The 14,928-nt window shown below is 37.6% G+C and overlaps 2 protein-coding genes across 2 annotated transcripts; both read left to right on the top strand.

Moving 5' to 3' along the window:
* Positions 1 to 410: 410 nt before the first annotated feature.
* Positions 411 to 5,519, top strand: LOC109170229 (phytochrome B). The gene is made up of 4 exons (XM_019319246.1): positions 411 to 2,720; positions 3,085 to 3,892; positions 4,169 to 4,462; positions 4,819 to 5,519. The coding sequence occupies exons 1-4, from the start codon at positions 653 to 655 to the stop codon at positions 5,042 to 5,044; spliced, it is 3,396 nt and encodes a 1,131-aa protein (XP_019174791.1). The 5' UTR covers positions 411 to 652; the 3' UTR covers positions 5,045 to 5,519.
* Positions 5,520 to 7,792: 2,273 nt separating this feature from the next.
* Positions 7,793 to 14,188, top strand: LOC109170230 (RGS domain-containing serine/threonine-protein kinase A). Its single transcript, XM_019319247.1, has 13 exons — positions 7,793 to 8,823; positions 9,046 to 9,460; positions 9,550 to 10,222; positions 10,489 to 10,529; positions 10,916 to 10,984; positions 11,344 to 11,444; positions 11,618 to 11,696; positions 12,522 to 12,620; positions 12,761 to 12,829; positions 12,927 to 12,976; positions 13,076 to 13,157; positions 13,275 to 13,369; positions 13,558 to 14,188. The coding sequence occupies exons 1-13, from the start codon at positions 8,363 to 8,365 to the stop codon at positions 13,682 to 13,684; spliced, it is 2,361 nt and encodes a 786-aa protein (XP_019174792.1). The 5' UTR covers positions 7,793 to 8,362; the 3' UTR covers positions 13,685 to 14,188.
* The last annotated feature ends 740 nt before the right edge of the window (positions 14,189 to 14,928 follow it).

Genomic DNA, 14,928 nt, shown 5'->3' with positions numbered 1-14,928 from the left:
TGTTTCCATTTGCCACGCCAAATTATATTACTCCGTATTTTTCTTTCAGGAATTTAAAAATAAAATGAGAAAAAATAAAAAGAAGGCGGTGAAACGCACTCAGGAGTCAGGACCAAGTCCCAACCCAACCAATCATTATGCTACACTTGTATTATGAAATGGGTATCATTTCTCCTCCTCCACATGTATTTCCACCTCACGGGTTATATGGATGATATATGCAGAAAATTGTTTGATATCTTTTTTAAAATTTAATTTAATTTAATTTTTGACATAAGCATCTTCGAAATATAAATATATACTGTACTAAGGGAATATTTTGTTTTTACAAAATCAAAGTTAATTGAGAAGGGAAAGGAGGAAAGGTTGAAGCATCAGAGTATCTATTTTTTTTTTTTGGGTTTTACACTTCTATAGTTCTATCTACGCCTCATTAATGAATAATGAGTCCGAAACACTTCCAAAAGATAAAGAAATAAAAAAACAAAAACAAAAACATGATCACTTGGCGTCTTCCCCAGATGCTCTTTGATAGTATTTTATTTTTCAACCGAAATTCTCCATGAATTCTTATTTTTAGAGAGAGAGGCAGCCGCAGTTTTGTTGAGTCGGTGGTGGAAGGAAGAAGAAGAAGAAGAAGAAGAAGAAGAGTATGGCGTCAGGGAGCAAGTCCAAACACGTGCAGCAAATGCAAAATCAAGCTCAATCTTCGGGTACAAGTAATGTTAATTATCGCGATTCAGTGAGCAAAGCTGTTGCGCAGTACACTGTGGATGCTAGGTTGCACGCCGTTTTCGAGCTGTCGGGCGAGTCTGGCAAGTCTTTCGATTACTCCCAATCTGTGAAGACTATTACCCAGAGCGTTCCCGAGAAGCAAATCACCGCCTACTTGTCCAAAATTCAGAGAGGGGGTCACATTCAACCCTTTGGGTGTATGATTGCGGTGGACGAGCCCAGTTTTCGGGTCATTGGCTATAGCGAGAATGCCCGCGAAATGCTTGGTTTAACGCCCCAGTCAGTTCCCAGCCTCGAGAGGCCTGAAATCCTCACGATTGGGACGGATTTGAGGACCCTTTTTACGCCCTCCAGCTCAGTTTTGCTTGAACGCGCGTTTGGGGCGCGAGAGATCACCTTGCTCAACCCAATTTGGATTCATTCTAAGAATTCCGGCAAGCCCTTTTACGCGATTTTGCATAGGATTGATGTTGGAATTGTGATTGACTTGGAGCCTGCTAGGACTGAGGACCCTGCCTTGTCTATTGCTGGCGCTGTACAGTCTCAGAAGCTCGCTGTCAGGGCAATTTCCCACTTGCAGTCACTTCCCGGCGGGGATATTAAGCTTTTGTGTGATACTGTGGTTGAGAGTGTGAGGGAGCTAACCGGGTATGATCGAGTCATGGTGTATAAGTTTCATGAGGATGAGCATGGGGAGGTTGTGGCCGAGAGCAAAAGGCCAGATTTAGAGCCCTATATTGGATTACACTATCCTGCTACTGACATTCCTCAAGCTTCCAGGTTTTTGTTTAAACAGAATAGGGTTAGGATGATTGTTGATTGCAATGCCACTCCGGTGCAGGTTGTTCAGGATGAATCACTGATGCAACCACTGTGTTTAGTTGGATCAACCCTTCGTGCTCCTCATGGCTGCCATGCACAGTACATGGCCAATATGGGCTCCATTGCTTCGTTAACACTGGCAGTTGTTATTAACGGTAGTGATGAGGAAGCCGTAGGAGGGAGAAGCTCAATGAGGCTATGGGGGTTGGTTGTTGGGCATCACACTTCTGCCAGGTGCATCCCTTTCCCCCTCCGTTATGCATGTGAATTTCTTATGCAGGCATTTGGTCTGCAGTTGAACATGGAACTGCAATTGGCATCACAATTTTCTGAGAAGCATGTTCTAAGGACGCAAACGCTTTTGTGTGACATGCTTTTGCGAGATGCCCCCTCTGGCATTGTTACACAGAGCCCCAGCATTATGGACCTTGTCAAATGTGATGGAGCTGCACTATACTACCAAGGAAAATATTATCCTTTAGGTGTGACACCTACTGAAGCCCAGATAAAGGACATAGTTGACTGGCTATTGACTTACCATGGTGACTCAACTGGGTTGAGCACAGATAGTTTAGCTGATGCAGGGTATCCTGGTGCAGCTTCACTCGGTGATGCAGTTTGTGGGATGGCAGTTGCTTATATAACTTCAAGAGATTTCTTGTTCTGGTTCCGGTCTCACACTGCAAAAGAGATTAAGTGGGGTGGTGCTAAGCATCATCCAGAGGACAAAGATGATAGTCAGAGGATGCATCCACGTTCTTCGTTCAAGGCATTTTTGGAAGTTGTTAAGAGTCGCAGTTTGCTTTGGGAGAATGCTGAAATGGATGCAATTCACTCTTTGCAGCTTATCCTACGTGATTCATTTAAGGATGCTGAGGCAAGCAATTCTAAGGCTGTTGTGCGTGCTCCGCCTGGAGAATTGGAGTTGCAAGGAATGGATGAACTGAGTTCTGTTGCTAGAGAAATGGTTAGATTGATAGAGACTGCTACAGCTCCCATATTTGCTGTAGATGCTGAAGGGCGCATAAATGGGTGGAATGCAAAAATTGCTGAGTTGGTAGGCTTGTCGGTTGAAGAAGCTATGGGAAAGTTGTTGATTCAAGATTTAGTTCACAAGGAATCACAAGAAACTACCGAGAAGCTTCTGTTTAATGCTTTAAGAGGTAATTGCTTTCTGTTCTTTTTTGTTCTGTGTTTGTTTTCATTTTGCTATTGTATACAAAGTAAAGTAATCCTTCTACAGTTGCATAAGAGGTTAGCCTTGACATGCTAATTGGTAAGTAGGTTTTATGCTGGCCAGAGTTAGTCTTTACTTTGAACTTCTGTTAAGCCATTCACAATTAAAGCATGTAGTGATCCTTATCCTTTGGATTTTGATGTGACAAACTGAGTTATAAGAAACATAAATTACATGAGTATTAAGTTCAATGTATGTTTTCCAGAAAGTCCCAATGGCTATCTTCTTGCTTGATAATATAAGAAACTTGACTGTTCATAGACCTTAATCCTATTGCTAAATTATTGCAGGTGAAGAAGATAAGAACGTAGAGATAAAGTTGAGAACATTTGGCACTGAGGAAGATAAGAAGGCTATTTTTGTAGTAGTCAATGCATGTTCTAGCAAGGACTATACAAATAATATTGTTGGTGTGTGCTTTGTTGGTCAAGATGTTACAGGACAGAAAATTGTAATGGACAAATTTATTCACATACAAGGCGATTACAAGGCTATTGTACACAGTCCCAATCCTCTGATCCCTCCCATATTTGCTTCAGATGAGAACACATCCTGCTGTGAGTGGAATACTGCCATGGAAAAGCTTACTGGGTGGAGCAGGGGTGAAACGATTGGCAAGTTGCTAGTTGGTGAGGTTTTTGGAAGCTGCTGCAGGCTCAGGGGTCCAGATGCCATGACTAAATTTATGATCATATTGCATAATGCAATTGGAGGCCAAGACACAGACAGGTTTCCATTTTCATTTTTTGACCGAAATGGAAAGTACGTGCAAGCTCTCTTGACGGCAAATAAGAGAGCAAATATGGATGGACAGATTATTGGAGCCTTCTGCTTCTTGCAGATTGCCAGTCCTGAATTGCAGCAAGCTCTCAAAATCCAGAGGCAGCAGGAAAATAAATGCTTTTCGAGAATGAAAGAGTTGGCTTACATCTGTCAAGAAATTAAAAATCCACTGAATGGCATACGCTTTACAAATTCATTATTGGAGGCAACAGATTTGACAGAAGACCAGAAGCAGTTCCTGGAGACTAGTGCTGCTTGCGAGAAACAAATGTCAAAGATTATAATGGACGTTGATCTGGAAAACATTGAAGATGGGTAAGCTTCTGTATTTCTGTTATTGATTATGCTTGCTGGTCTGTTAATTGAAGAAAAAATCGTTTATAACTTCTAACTCATTTTGGAGTATATGCCTTGCTTTTATTCATCTTTTTGCTGGCTCTTCTAAAAATTAAACATTACACATTATAATGATTGCATCACTTTTGCTGCATCTCAATAAAATATTTGGTGATCCTTTAAAAAAAATAAAGAAGAGAAAGTCATTTGTTCTTTTATGTGTACAAGATAGACTAAGATTTAGTCTTCTGACAGTTCACTTGAGCTGGAGAAAGAAGATTTTTTTCTTGGGAAGGTAATAGATGCCATTGTTAGCCAAGTAATGTCGTTGCTGAGAGAAAGAGGTCTCCAACTTATCCGGGATATTCCAGAAGAAATTAAGACACTGGCTGTGAATGGCGATCAAGTGAGAATTCAGCAGGTGCTGGCAAATTTTTTGCTAAACATGGCACGCCATGCACCAGTTCCAGGAGGATGGGTAGAAATCCAAGTTCGCCCTAGTTTGAAGCAAGTTTCTGATGGCACAAATGTTGTGCATACTGAATTCAGGTATTTGGTACACACATCACTTTACCTTTCATAAAAAAAAATTGTTGTTATATTAGTGACTTGAACTATAACTGTTGTGACTTGCCTGCCTGTTTCATGTTCCCCTATTGCTTTGAAGTTCCTTCAGCATATGGTCATTTAGTGAAGAAAAATGCATGAATGAATTAATTTTTAAAAAAGTAAAGAATTTACAAAGGTTGTATGTGATTGATTGATGATATTTTCAGTTGCTGTTGGTATTGTCCTAACTTCATAGTTACAGTGTCTTTTTTGTTTTACAACCTGCTAAACTTGGAGTTTGAATTTTGAGGCATATTTAGTGATGATGGATGTTGTTTGTTCCCTTGTTGGAAAAGGATAATGTGCCCGGGTGAAGGTCTTCCTCCGGAATTGGTGCAAGACATGTTCCACAGCAGTCGATGGGTGAGTCAAGAAGGACTAGGGCTGAGCATGTGCAGGAAAGTACTAAAGCTTATGAACGGGGAAGTCCAATATATCAGAGAATCAGAAAGATGTTACTTTCTGATCATCCTCGAGCTACCAATCCCCCGAAGAGGTTCAAAGAGTATTATTATTGGCTAGGTTAGCACTACTTAGCAGCAGCAAAAGCAGTAGCAGTGATGTGATGTACCTCGTGAATCCTATCCTTGGAATAATAAGATTTGGAAGAAGCAAAGGGGAAGGAGGGAGTGGGTTTTCCTCAAGCAAGAAGAGAGACTCCAGTCCCTAATGGCGCACTAATCTAACAAAGTTTAATAATGAAGCTGCCAGGCACCCGCAGTTTGCCTCTGCCATTGTTGAATATGGTAATTTCCTTTCCTTTCCTTTTTACTCTGATCTGAGCCACCCACCCACCCAGCACTGTTGTATAATACTATACTATTAAACTCATCCTCCTCCCCATCTCTACTCTATCCAACCACCAAAACTATTCCATATGTTTTTATTTTTGAGGGCGGGCTGCCACTTATTCTAACAATAACCACTCTAATATGTAAACAAACCTCCTCTTCTTTCAGATCACAAATAATAAATATATAAGTAAATTTCCCACTTCCATATCTCTCCTTTTTGTGTTATCATATCAATCTTTATTGCAATTTATATCGTTCGTACTTTTCATATATGCATTGTCACATAATATCATATAATAATATAATGACGTTCCAATAAAAAAATGTCAAAATCTAACCAAATAATTCGGCATAAGCTAGCTATGAATAGATGTTAAAAGTTCAAACCTACCGGCTACCGGACAATGATGTTTCGTATGCTCCCTATTATTCTATTATTTAACTGCTCAAGTCAAAACTGAAATATTTTTAAAACAACACATATTTTATATTGCTGTATATTGTATTACATTATTCCAACCCAAAAAAAAAAAAAAAAAAATCAAATTTGATAACCTCAGCCAACAATTATTCCTTATATAATTAACAAAAATGCTAACAACTCCTATAAATATCTTCTATTTTTTTAGATTATTATTATTATTATTATTATTATTATTATTATTATTATTATTATTATTATTATTATGTGTGTACACCATTCTATACATAGACTCAAGTCACACCTACAAAGCTTGATCTTACGCTTAGTTCAAACTTATGATGTCTTTTTTTGTAACGGTTTTAGATAAGTATAATCATAAATGAACATTGGACCAGGGAGGTTGTGGATAGTAATGCCAATAATAAATGGCACATTTAATTAGATAATTAATAAAGTTTTGAAAGATTCACGGATAAATACGGACAAGAATGTTTAATTACTTAGACTGGAGAGAAAAATCTGGGGAATTCATCAATTTTCGGCCATATTTGTTTGGAGAAAAAAGAAAAAGAAATGTATGAAAAAATTAATTGTAAACTTTGAGGGATGGATAGTAGAGATGATGGTGTACATCACAATCATGCACTACTGTTAGCGTGCACGCCCTTCGTTGTGCTGTGCACGCATTACGCATACATATCCACTCTCTTTCTCAAAGAGGGAAACAAAAAATTTTGCTTCTAAACACCTGCATTTTTTTTTTTTAAATATTCACCGGAAAAACTCGAACAAAAGGCGGATTGCTCATAATTAATTGGCTCAAATTAATAAAGTCATTAATAAAGTCAGTATATATATATATAATGAAACAAATTAGCAAGGGCGAGTCGACTGGATTAATTCGACTCGACTGAAATAGACAAGTTAACTCGTCCGAGTTAGGCACTAGGTAGACACCTAGACGACCGGTCACCTAGGGAAAAATTGCCGCCGGCTAACTCAACTAAGTTGTTTATCTTTTTTTTTTTTTTTTTTTTTTTTTTTTTTTTATATAATTATTATTAGTTATGCAAGAGGAGCAAAGTGAGTAATGTTATAATTCAACCAAATGGAAATTATTCGTTGAAAAGTTTTTTTCTTTTTTCCTACCAAAATTTTAAATTATATGTATATACACACACTGTTCTCGGATGCTTTTATATTTCAATTCAAAGTATGCATGACAAGGAAAAAAAAAATGAAAACAAAAATACTAGTCATTTTCATACAGGCACAGAAAATGAAAATTCAGGAATAAATACATATTACAACTTGCTAAAGAAACGCATACCAATAAAAGTGAGCTGGAGAGAAAGAAAGAGGGAGGGAAGTGTCTTATCATATTATCCAATATAATATACTTTTTCTTTTTAATAATCTTAATTTTATCGAATTAATCTAAAAGACTAAAACCACAAGATCTCGACTTTAAAATTAATATAAAAATAAATTGCAAGTTACGCAATCAGCTAACCGTGTACGGGAGAGATTCAATCCATGGCTAATGAATAACTTTAGTTATGACATTAAGTCAGACAATGAATCACTACGCTAAACCTCATAGTATATATCTTTTGTTCTTATTTGTTTAGTTTGTAGTTATTATCAAATAACAGAATTTATTTAATGATATGGTAAATAATAATAATAATACTTTATTAACACTTTTTTTATTCAAAAAAAAAAAAAAAGAAGAATGTGGTGGCTAGGTGGTACCTTATTTTCTTTCTTTAAAATTGCATTTTCTTTGTGCATAAGTAATATGGTCACATGACTTTGTAGTATATTGTAAGAGAGATATTAAATGTTATGAATGGAAAATATAATTTACAGGATTACTAGTACACTTTAAGATAAAGATTAATTATTAAAATAGGCTAAAAATGGAAGACAAGGAGAGGAAGAAAGAAATAAATTATAAGTAAAAAGGTGGACGGGAGAAGTGTGTTTAAAAACTTGAAAAAGGCGTTTTAAGTTAGGGAGTATAATTGAAAAAGAGAAAAAATGGAGTCCACGTCCTATAAGAAAGCCGTAGTGGCGGTCCTCAGTCCTCGACCAGAAAGAAAAGGAAAAGGAAAAACTGAAATTTGAGAAAAAAGCAAAATTATCAACACATTATTGGCTGAAGTGATGCGTACGGTTACACGCGCCGCCGCAGTGAATGGTCAAAACATTTTTGGCGGTCATAACTACATTAATTGAAGTAATTCTGCGTGCAGTTGAAAAACATAGAAAGAGAAGACCAATGAAATGATCCACAACCAGAAGAGAGAGAGAAAGCGCAATAAGCTACAGCGTACAGAGAATAACGACGAGTAGAGAGAGAGAGAGAGAGAGAGAGAGAGAGAGAGAGAGAGAGAAATCGCAAAAAGGCGGCTTCCTCAGCTCACAGTTTCTTCATTTTAGCTACAATTTTGTTCATAGGTAATCAAGGCCACAAGCGATTGTAGCTGTAGATCCATTCAATCAATTCTTCCATAAATATGTGTAGCGAGGGGGCGAGAGAAGAGAGTCAACTTGGATATAGAGAATATTAGCTCGGTGGAATTTTGATTTTTTTTTTTTTTTTAAAGTCGAATTGCAATGGAAAATACAACAGCATCAGCTGAGCCGCCGTCACAGGTACCGCCAGCGGAGGAGCTGCTAAAGAAGATCCAGGAGCTGGAGGCAGGGCATGCGCGCTTGAAAGAGGAGATGTCGAAGCTCATGGTTTCGAACGATTACAGATCAGAGAGACAAAGGTCACACTCTATCTCCCCGCAACGGCCGCGGCGGTTGAAGCTTGGTGGCGGCGGAAGGCATGGTGGATTTGAGGGTGGCGCTATGGCTGTGTGGAAAAGGGGTTCTGCCTCATTTCGACATTCTTCTCCGCTGCAGAGGGAGAGTAGTAGTAAAGACGTGTATAGAGGCGATGACGGCGGCGAAAGCTGTGGTGTCGGAGGTCCAGCTTCTGTGAAATTTAGTGATAGACAATATTTGAATATATTGCAGTCAATGGGCCAATCAGTGCATATACTTGATCGTAATTCTCGAATAATTTACTGGTCAGTCACTTGCTATTTTCTGTTGAACTGCTTCTTTAGAATATTATTCAACTCGTTGATTTTTATCTGGTATTTTCATATTAACTACACCGCAGAAATATAATTTCTTTAGCCTCAAATGTGGTTTAAATTTGAATCATTTAGGATATTTCTGGTGTGGGATTGAAGTGTGAGCAATAAGTTTACTTGATTTTTGAGAGAATGGATGAAATTTTTGTGCAGGAATCGAATGGCTGAACACCTGTATGGTTATTCAGCTGCAGAGGCTCTGGGGCGAAGTATCATGGACCTCCTAGTGGATCCTCGAGATTTTAATATGGCTGGTGATATTATTAGTCGTGTGTGCGTGGGTGAGAGTTGGAATGGACAGTTCCCAGTGAAGAATAAGCGAGGGATTAGATTTTCTGTAATGACAACCAATACCCCTTTCTATGATGATGATGGTACTTTGATTGGGCTGATATGTGTGTCAACAGATGTAAGCCCATTTCAAGAAGCAAAGGCAGCATTCACTGCGGCAAAGCAGATGGATTCTGATTCAAGTTCTAGCAGGGCAAGAAGCATTGCTTCTGAAAAACTTGGGCTTGATCCTCAGCAACCTTTGCAAGTTGCAATTGCCTCAAAACTATCCAATTTGGTTAGTATTCTTATATGGCTATCTATAGTTCTTTTTATCTTTTATTCCAACAAACATGTGCATATTGACTTTGTGGTGAACTCATATAGGCTTCAAAAGTGAGCAACAAGGTTAAGTCAAAAATAAAAACTGTGGAGAGCGGTGTGGTTCGTGAAGGTGGAAGTGTAGATAGTCATCAATCCAATCATGTTTTCTCCGATTCTGCTTTGTCAGATCACAGAGAGGATGCAACTTCGAGTGGAGCTAGTACTCCAAGAGGAGATATACATCCTTCTCCATTTGGAGTGTTCTCTAATGCTTCCAAGGAGGACTCCCCTGAAAAATACTCCAGAGATTCTGGGGATGAGAGTGAGGGTAAACCTAGGATCTCCAAGATAATTACTTCAAAGGCAGAAGCATGGATTCAGAAGAGGACTTTATCTTGGCCATGGAAAGGAAATGAACAAGAAGGATCTGAGGCACGAAATACTCGTTTCGGCTGGCCCTGGTTACATAATGACCAAGACAATGATTATAGTCAGCCTCAAAATAGTTCTAATCTGGCAATAAAGCCAGAAAGTCAAATGGGTGAAATTAATCGCACCACCATGAATGAGGCTTCAGGATCATGGTCATCATCATTTAATGTTAATAGCACAAGCAGTGCGAGTAGCGCTGGAAGTACCAGCAGTAGTGCTCTTAATAAAGTTGACATTGATACTGATTGCTTGGACTATGAGATTTTATGGGAGGATTTAACAATTGGGGAACATATTGGTCAAGGTATCGAAATATCCTTTTTACAGGTTATTATTGCCAAAAGATTTTAGTTCATGCCAACTCTTCTTGAGTTGATGTTCATTTCCAATGGAATTAACCAAGAAATAATTTAATAGAATAGCTTAATATTTCCTCATAACTAAAGAAATATTCAATGTCTTCTGAGAATATATCACCGATTAAACTTTGTCAGGGTCAACAGATTCTTGTATTTTGTGTGTGAATTTCTTTACTTCTTTTTCTCACATTTCCCTCAATCTCTTTCCCAGGTTCATGTGGAAATGTTTATCATGCTCTGTGGTATGGATCAGTATGTTCCTTGAACTCTTCCTTGAAATATAACTCTTTCCATGAAAATGTGTTTAAAAACTTCCTATCTGCTGAATTGAGATAAAAATATTTGTCAAGTTCAATTCATCCAGAAGTTATATATTTGTATATTAGCACAAGTTGGGGAAAATGTGATTAAACTGTTTAGCATATTTCACCAAGGAGCTTATGCAACCTGTGTGGGCAATGCATTCAGTAATCTGCATATTCAAATTAAAATTTGTGAAATGCTCTAAGCCTGAGTTTTCATGTGAAATTACATGAAACACTGATGTGTCAAACTTATTTTTAGGATCGGAAAAGTCAAAAGAAAATGATGAAATGTGCTGATACTCTATTGAAGTGAAATTATGTATATTTTTTCAGGATGTTGCTGTTAAAGTATTTTCCAAGCAAGAATATTCTGATGATATTATTTTTTCCTTCAGACAGGAGGTGAGTATATTTGTTATTCATTCATTTTGCAGAGCACTACTTGTGAATTTCAAGCTATCATAGAGTTTCTGGGGATGAGTTCCAGCTATTTGCAGTCCAATTAGTGTTCTTCTTTCAGTGTTTGACTAATGTGATTGCATTGTATCACCCATTAAATTAAAGCAGATGCGTTTCTTTAAAAAAAAACAATGAACTTCAACAGATGAGTTTTAACCTTGTTGAAAAATATTGGTTTTGAACATTAAATTTATGCTTCGGGAACTTGCATAAATCAAATGGATCCCCCGTTTCTCTCTTTCAATTGATAATTCTACTTTCACAAATTTCCTAGTGATATATCTTGCTGATGTTTTCTGAAGGTGTCACTAATGAAAAGACTTCGACATCCAAATATTCTGCTTTTCATGGGTGCAGTAACTTCTCCTCAACGTCTCTGCATTGTTACCGAGTTCCTCCCAAGGTCAGTCATCAACTTTCTATTTGCTCCAATCCTCTTCCCTTCTTATTTTTCTTTGGCTACTCCCATAGCAATTGGCATTTATCATTAACATTTCTAATAAACTATATTCTGATATTGGAATCTCTAGTTCTGTGACTAACCTACAAAAAGAATTGTGCTTCTCATGTATGAAGAGGAAGTTTATTTAGGTTACTTCAGAGGAATACATCCAAATTAGATTGGAGACGGCGTGTCCACATGGCTTTAGATATAGTGAGTACCATAGTTCCTTTCCTTATTTATTTACTTATTTATTTTAGGGTGGGAATAGTTGTGGTTACAACATTCTATCAAACAAAAAACAGATTATAAAAGGTAGAAGGCTGTCATTTTCATACAGCTGAACTTGGGAGGCATATCTCCTAGCAAATGAAAGAAAACTAAGTTGTGTAACTCCTATGGTGGCTGCCCAAGTACAGAGAGCTGTGTTGGAAAATTAGTCTGATAAAATGACCGAGCTAAAGTTGGATCCGAATTTCACTATCCAGCTGGAATCCTCACCCAAACATTGATGTTTAGACTGATTTAATAATGAACCATGTCTTGGAATTTCTTATTTATTTATTTATTTTGGAAAAAAAAAGTCAGCACTTCCTATCTTGGAGCATATTCCTGCAATTGCATCTAGGGAGTCATCATACAACCCCATCTTTTAGATTCCTTATCAAGCCATTTTTCCTGATTTTACATCTGTATATGTTTTCCGATATAGCTAGAAATCAAACGGATTAACATGAATGATCTTCCATGGGTATAGAAGTAGGATTCTAACTGGTTCACCTTGAGAATTTCATATTCACTATTTGTAATCAACATGCTGCGTGTACAATATAGCCCTGAAAGTCTCCATTCTTTTGTTTGTTCCCATCAGATCATCATTCAATTTTTTATTTTTTTTTTTAATTCATAATTTCATATTTCTCTTTTCTGCTACTATGTCTAGCATCTTTTTGTGTTTATTTGTTGAGAAATTAGTAAGTATTGATGTAGTTCATTTCATAAAAGTTCTCATAAGTTTCTTTATATTTCTGTTTGCAGGCACGAGGGATGAATTATCTCCATCATCTCAACCCACCACTTGTTCACCGTGATTTGAAGTCTTCAAATCTTCTTGTTGACAAGAACTGGACTGTGAAGGTCTGATTTTGTTTTTCTTTCTTTCATCATGAGTAGTTGTAGCTTACCTGCCAAGTCAATCTCCTTGCTTCATTTCATGTTGTTTGGAGGTTCTAGAAACATTGATAGTTCAAAATAATCTCATTTTATGATCTTAACAGGTGGGGGACTTTGGATTGTCAAGGGTCAAACATGAAACATATCTGACAACAAAGACGGGTAAAGGAACGGTATTCACTGGAACTCACAACCTCTGCTTTTTAATTGCCTTTTAATATGCTGTTTTTCGTTTCATTAAGAAAAATGATCTCAAGTTCTGTTTTGCAGCCTCAATGGATGGCTCCGGAAGTTCTTCGCAATGAGCCTTCAGATGAGAAGTATGTGATGCCGCGAGCTTTAATATTCTTTTGATAAGATAACTATTCAAAGTTTTGAATTTTAGATGTTGACATGATGTGTTGTTTGTATGGATGTAGGGCTGATGTGTACAGTTTTGGGGTGATATTGTGGGAAATTGCTACTGAAAAGATCCCTTGGGAAAACCTCAACACGATGCAGGTATGATTCATCTTCCACACAGTTTAGATCAGAGTAGACACGATGTAGAGAAGTTATTAATGAAGTGGTGGGCAGATGTATAAATGCTAAAAAAACAAAACTTTGTGGCAATTGAAGGTGATTGGGGCAGTAGGATTCATGAACCAACGGCTAGATATTCCAAAGGATGTGGATCCACAGTGGGCTTCTATAATCGGGAGCTGCTGGCATAGGTTAGTATCTGTTTATTCTGTTTCCATTGAAGTGATGGTCTTTCTTATTAGCAATATAGCATATACAAAGTAGTTGTGATTTGTGATTTGATATGTGTGTGGTGAGTTGATATACTAACACATGCATAATGTGATTTGATATTTAATGTAAACTGAACTGATATGAATTTCAACATTGTGGAATTCAGCGAGCCACAGTGTCGTCCATCCTTCCAGGAATTGATGGATAAGTTTAAAGATCTGCAAAGGCAGTGTGCTATTCAGATTCAAGCGGCTCGCAATGCTGCAACGGAGAGTAGCCAAAAGGAGTCATAGATGAAATTGGTGTGTGTTTATGTTGAAGTTGAGCAAGGAGATTGCGACAGATGAAGTGAGTGGTTCTCAAAGTTTGCGGTGTCGGTGGATGGCGGATGGCTGGGTGGGTGGCATGGGCGCCATTAATTGAAAGCAAAATTTGCTTGTGTTGTCGGAATGATCGAACGAAAAATTGAAGGCATATATATGCCTAGTTGGTGTTTGCCAATGCAGGGAAATTAGAGTGACACATACAGGGCAAAAACAGCTATCTCAAATGAGTTGATGAATTGAGTGAGTGGTGGCCTATTATTATTATTATTATTACTACTACTATTATTATATATTATATTATATATTTGTGGGAGTGAATTCATGTTCTGGATGCTTGCAGCTTTTATACGGAGTAGTATGGAATCATTCAGAACCTCTGTAAATCCTACTATTCTAGTCCAACCGGCCATTTGCAGTTGAGTGTATGCATCTGACTCAAATTCACTTATTCACAAGTATATACATGACATTTTTGCTTGGTCTTAGTCGTCGTCTATTAAATTCAATCAAGTGGGCGGGCTGGGCTGGGCTGGGCTGGCTTTGAAAATTTTAAGAATGTATCCACCACCCATATAAGTAAGTTGGAGAAGAGACGAGATGGATCCTCATCCTCTTAGGCTTGACGTGAAAATTTGGAAACTTTAAAGTGAAGCATACGTACACAAGGAACTAACATTGGGAAGGAGAAACAAGCTAGCTAGGCACAAAATTTCAAAATGAGAATTGATATGTAATGCCACCTCCTTTACTCTTTCACATTTTCAGAGTTTTGGCCATTTATTTGGCGGTGGCAGACAGTTTTTGAGATCCAAGTTATTAAACAGATCGAACTGCCAATTAAGAAGCGTATAGTAGGTAGCTTTGTTTGTATTCAATGACCACCTTAAATTACCACCACTGTACTCTATCCCTCTACTTCAAGTCTTCAACAGTATATATAATATATAATATATGTAATGTTTATAAATAGATAGGCTAGGTAGCTAGGCTGCGCAACTGCAATTTCTATCTATCTACATAATAAATGGTATGTTGCTAATCCAAGTGACTGCATTCAATTCTCTCGATGTTGGCCGTTGGGATTCTTTAATTTTATGTTATTTTTATTACTCTCATGACTGATCTGATCGAACACAACTTACTATATATTTTCCCGGCAACTACGGCTAATTGGCCGGCCGCCATAACCCACCCACAACTTTCTTTCATCT

This window comes from Ipomoea nil, unplaced genomic scaffold, assembly GCF_001879475.1.
Source record: "Ipomoea nil cultivar Tokyo-kokei standard unplaced genomic scaffold, Asagao_1.1 scaffold3321, whole genome shotgun sequence".
In the NCBI taxonomy this organism is placed as follows: Eukaryota; Viridiplantae; Streptophyta; class Magnoliopsida; order Solanales; family Convolvulaceae; genus Ipomoea; species Ipomoea nil.
This window is presented reverse-complemented; position numbering and strand designations above follow the sequence as displayed.

Excerpts from the sequence above, each read along its gene's own strand:
- LOC109170230 (XM_019319247.1), top strand. The coding sequence starts at position 8,363 with ATGGAAAATACAACAGCATCAGCTGAGCCGCCGTCACAGGTACCGCCA. Across the intron at positions 10,530-10,915 it reads ATGCTCTGTGGTATGGATCA|GATGTTGCTGTTAAAGTATT; the intron begins GTATGTTCCTTG and ends ATATTTTTTCAG. Across the intron at positions 10,985-11,343 it reads TTTTTTCCTTCAGACAGGAG|GTGTCACTAATGAAAAGACT; the intron begins GTGAGTATATTT and ends TGTTTTCTGAAG.
- LOC109170229 (XM_019319246.1), top strand. The coding sequence starts at position 653 with ATGGCGTCAGGGAGCAAGTCCAAACACGTGCAGCAAATGCAAAATCAA. Across the intron at positions 3,893-4,168 it reads CTGGAAAACATTGAAGATGG|TTCACTTGAGCTGGAGAAAG; the intron begins GTAAGCTTCTGT and ends GTCTTCTGACAG. Across the intron at positions 4,463-4,818 it reads GTTGTGCATACTGAATTCAG|GATAATGTGCCCGGGTGAAG; the intron begins GTATTTGGTACA and ends TTGTTGGAAAAG.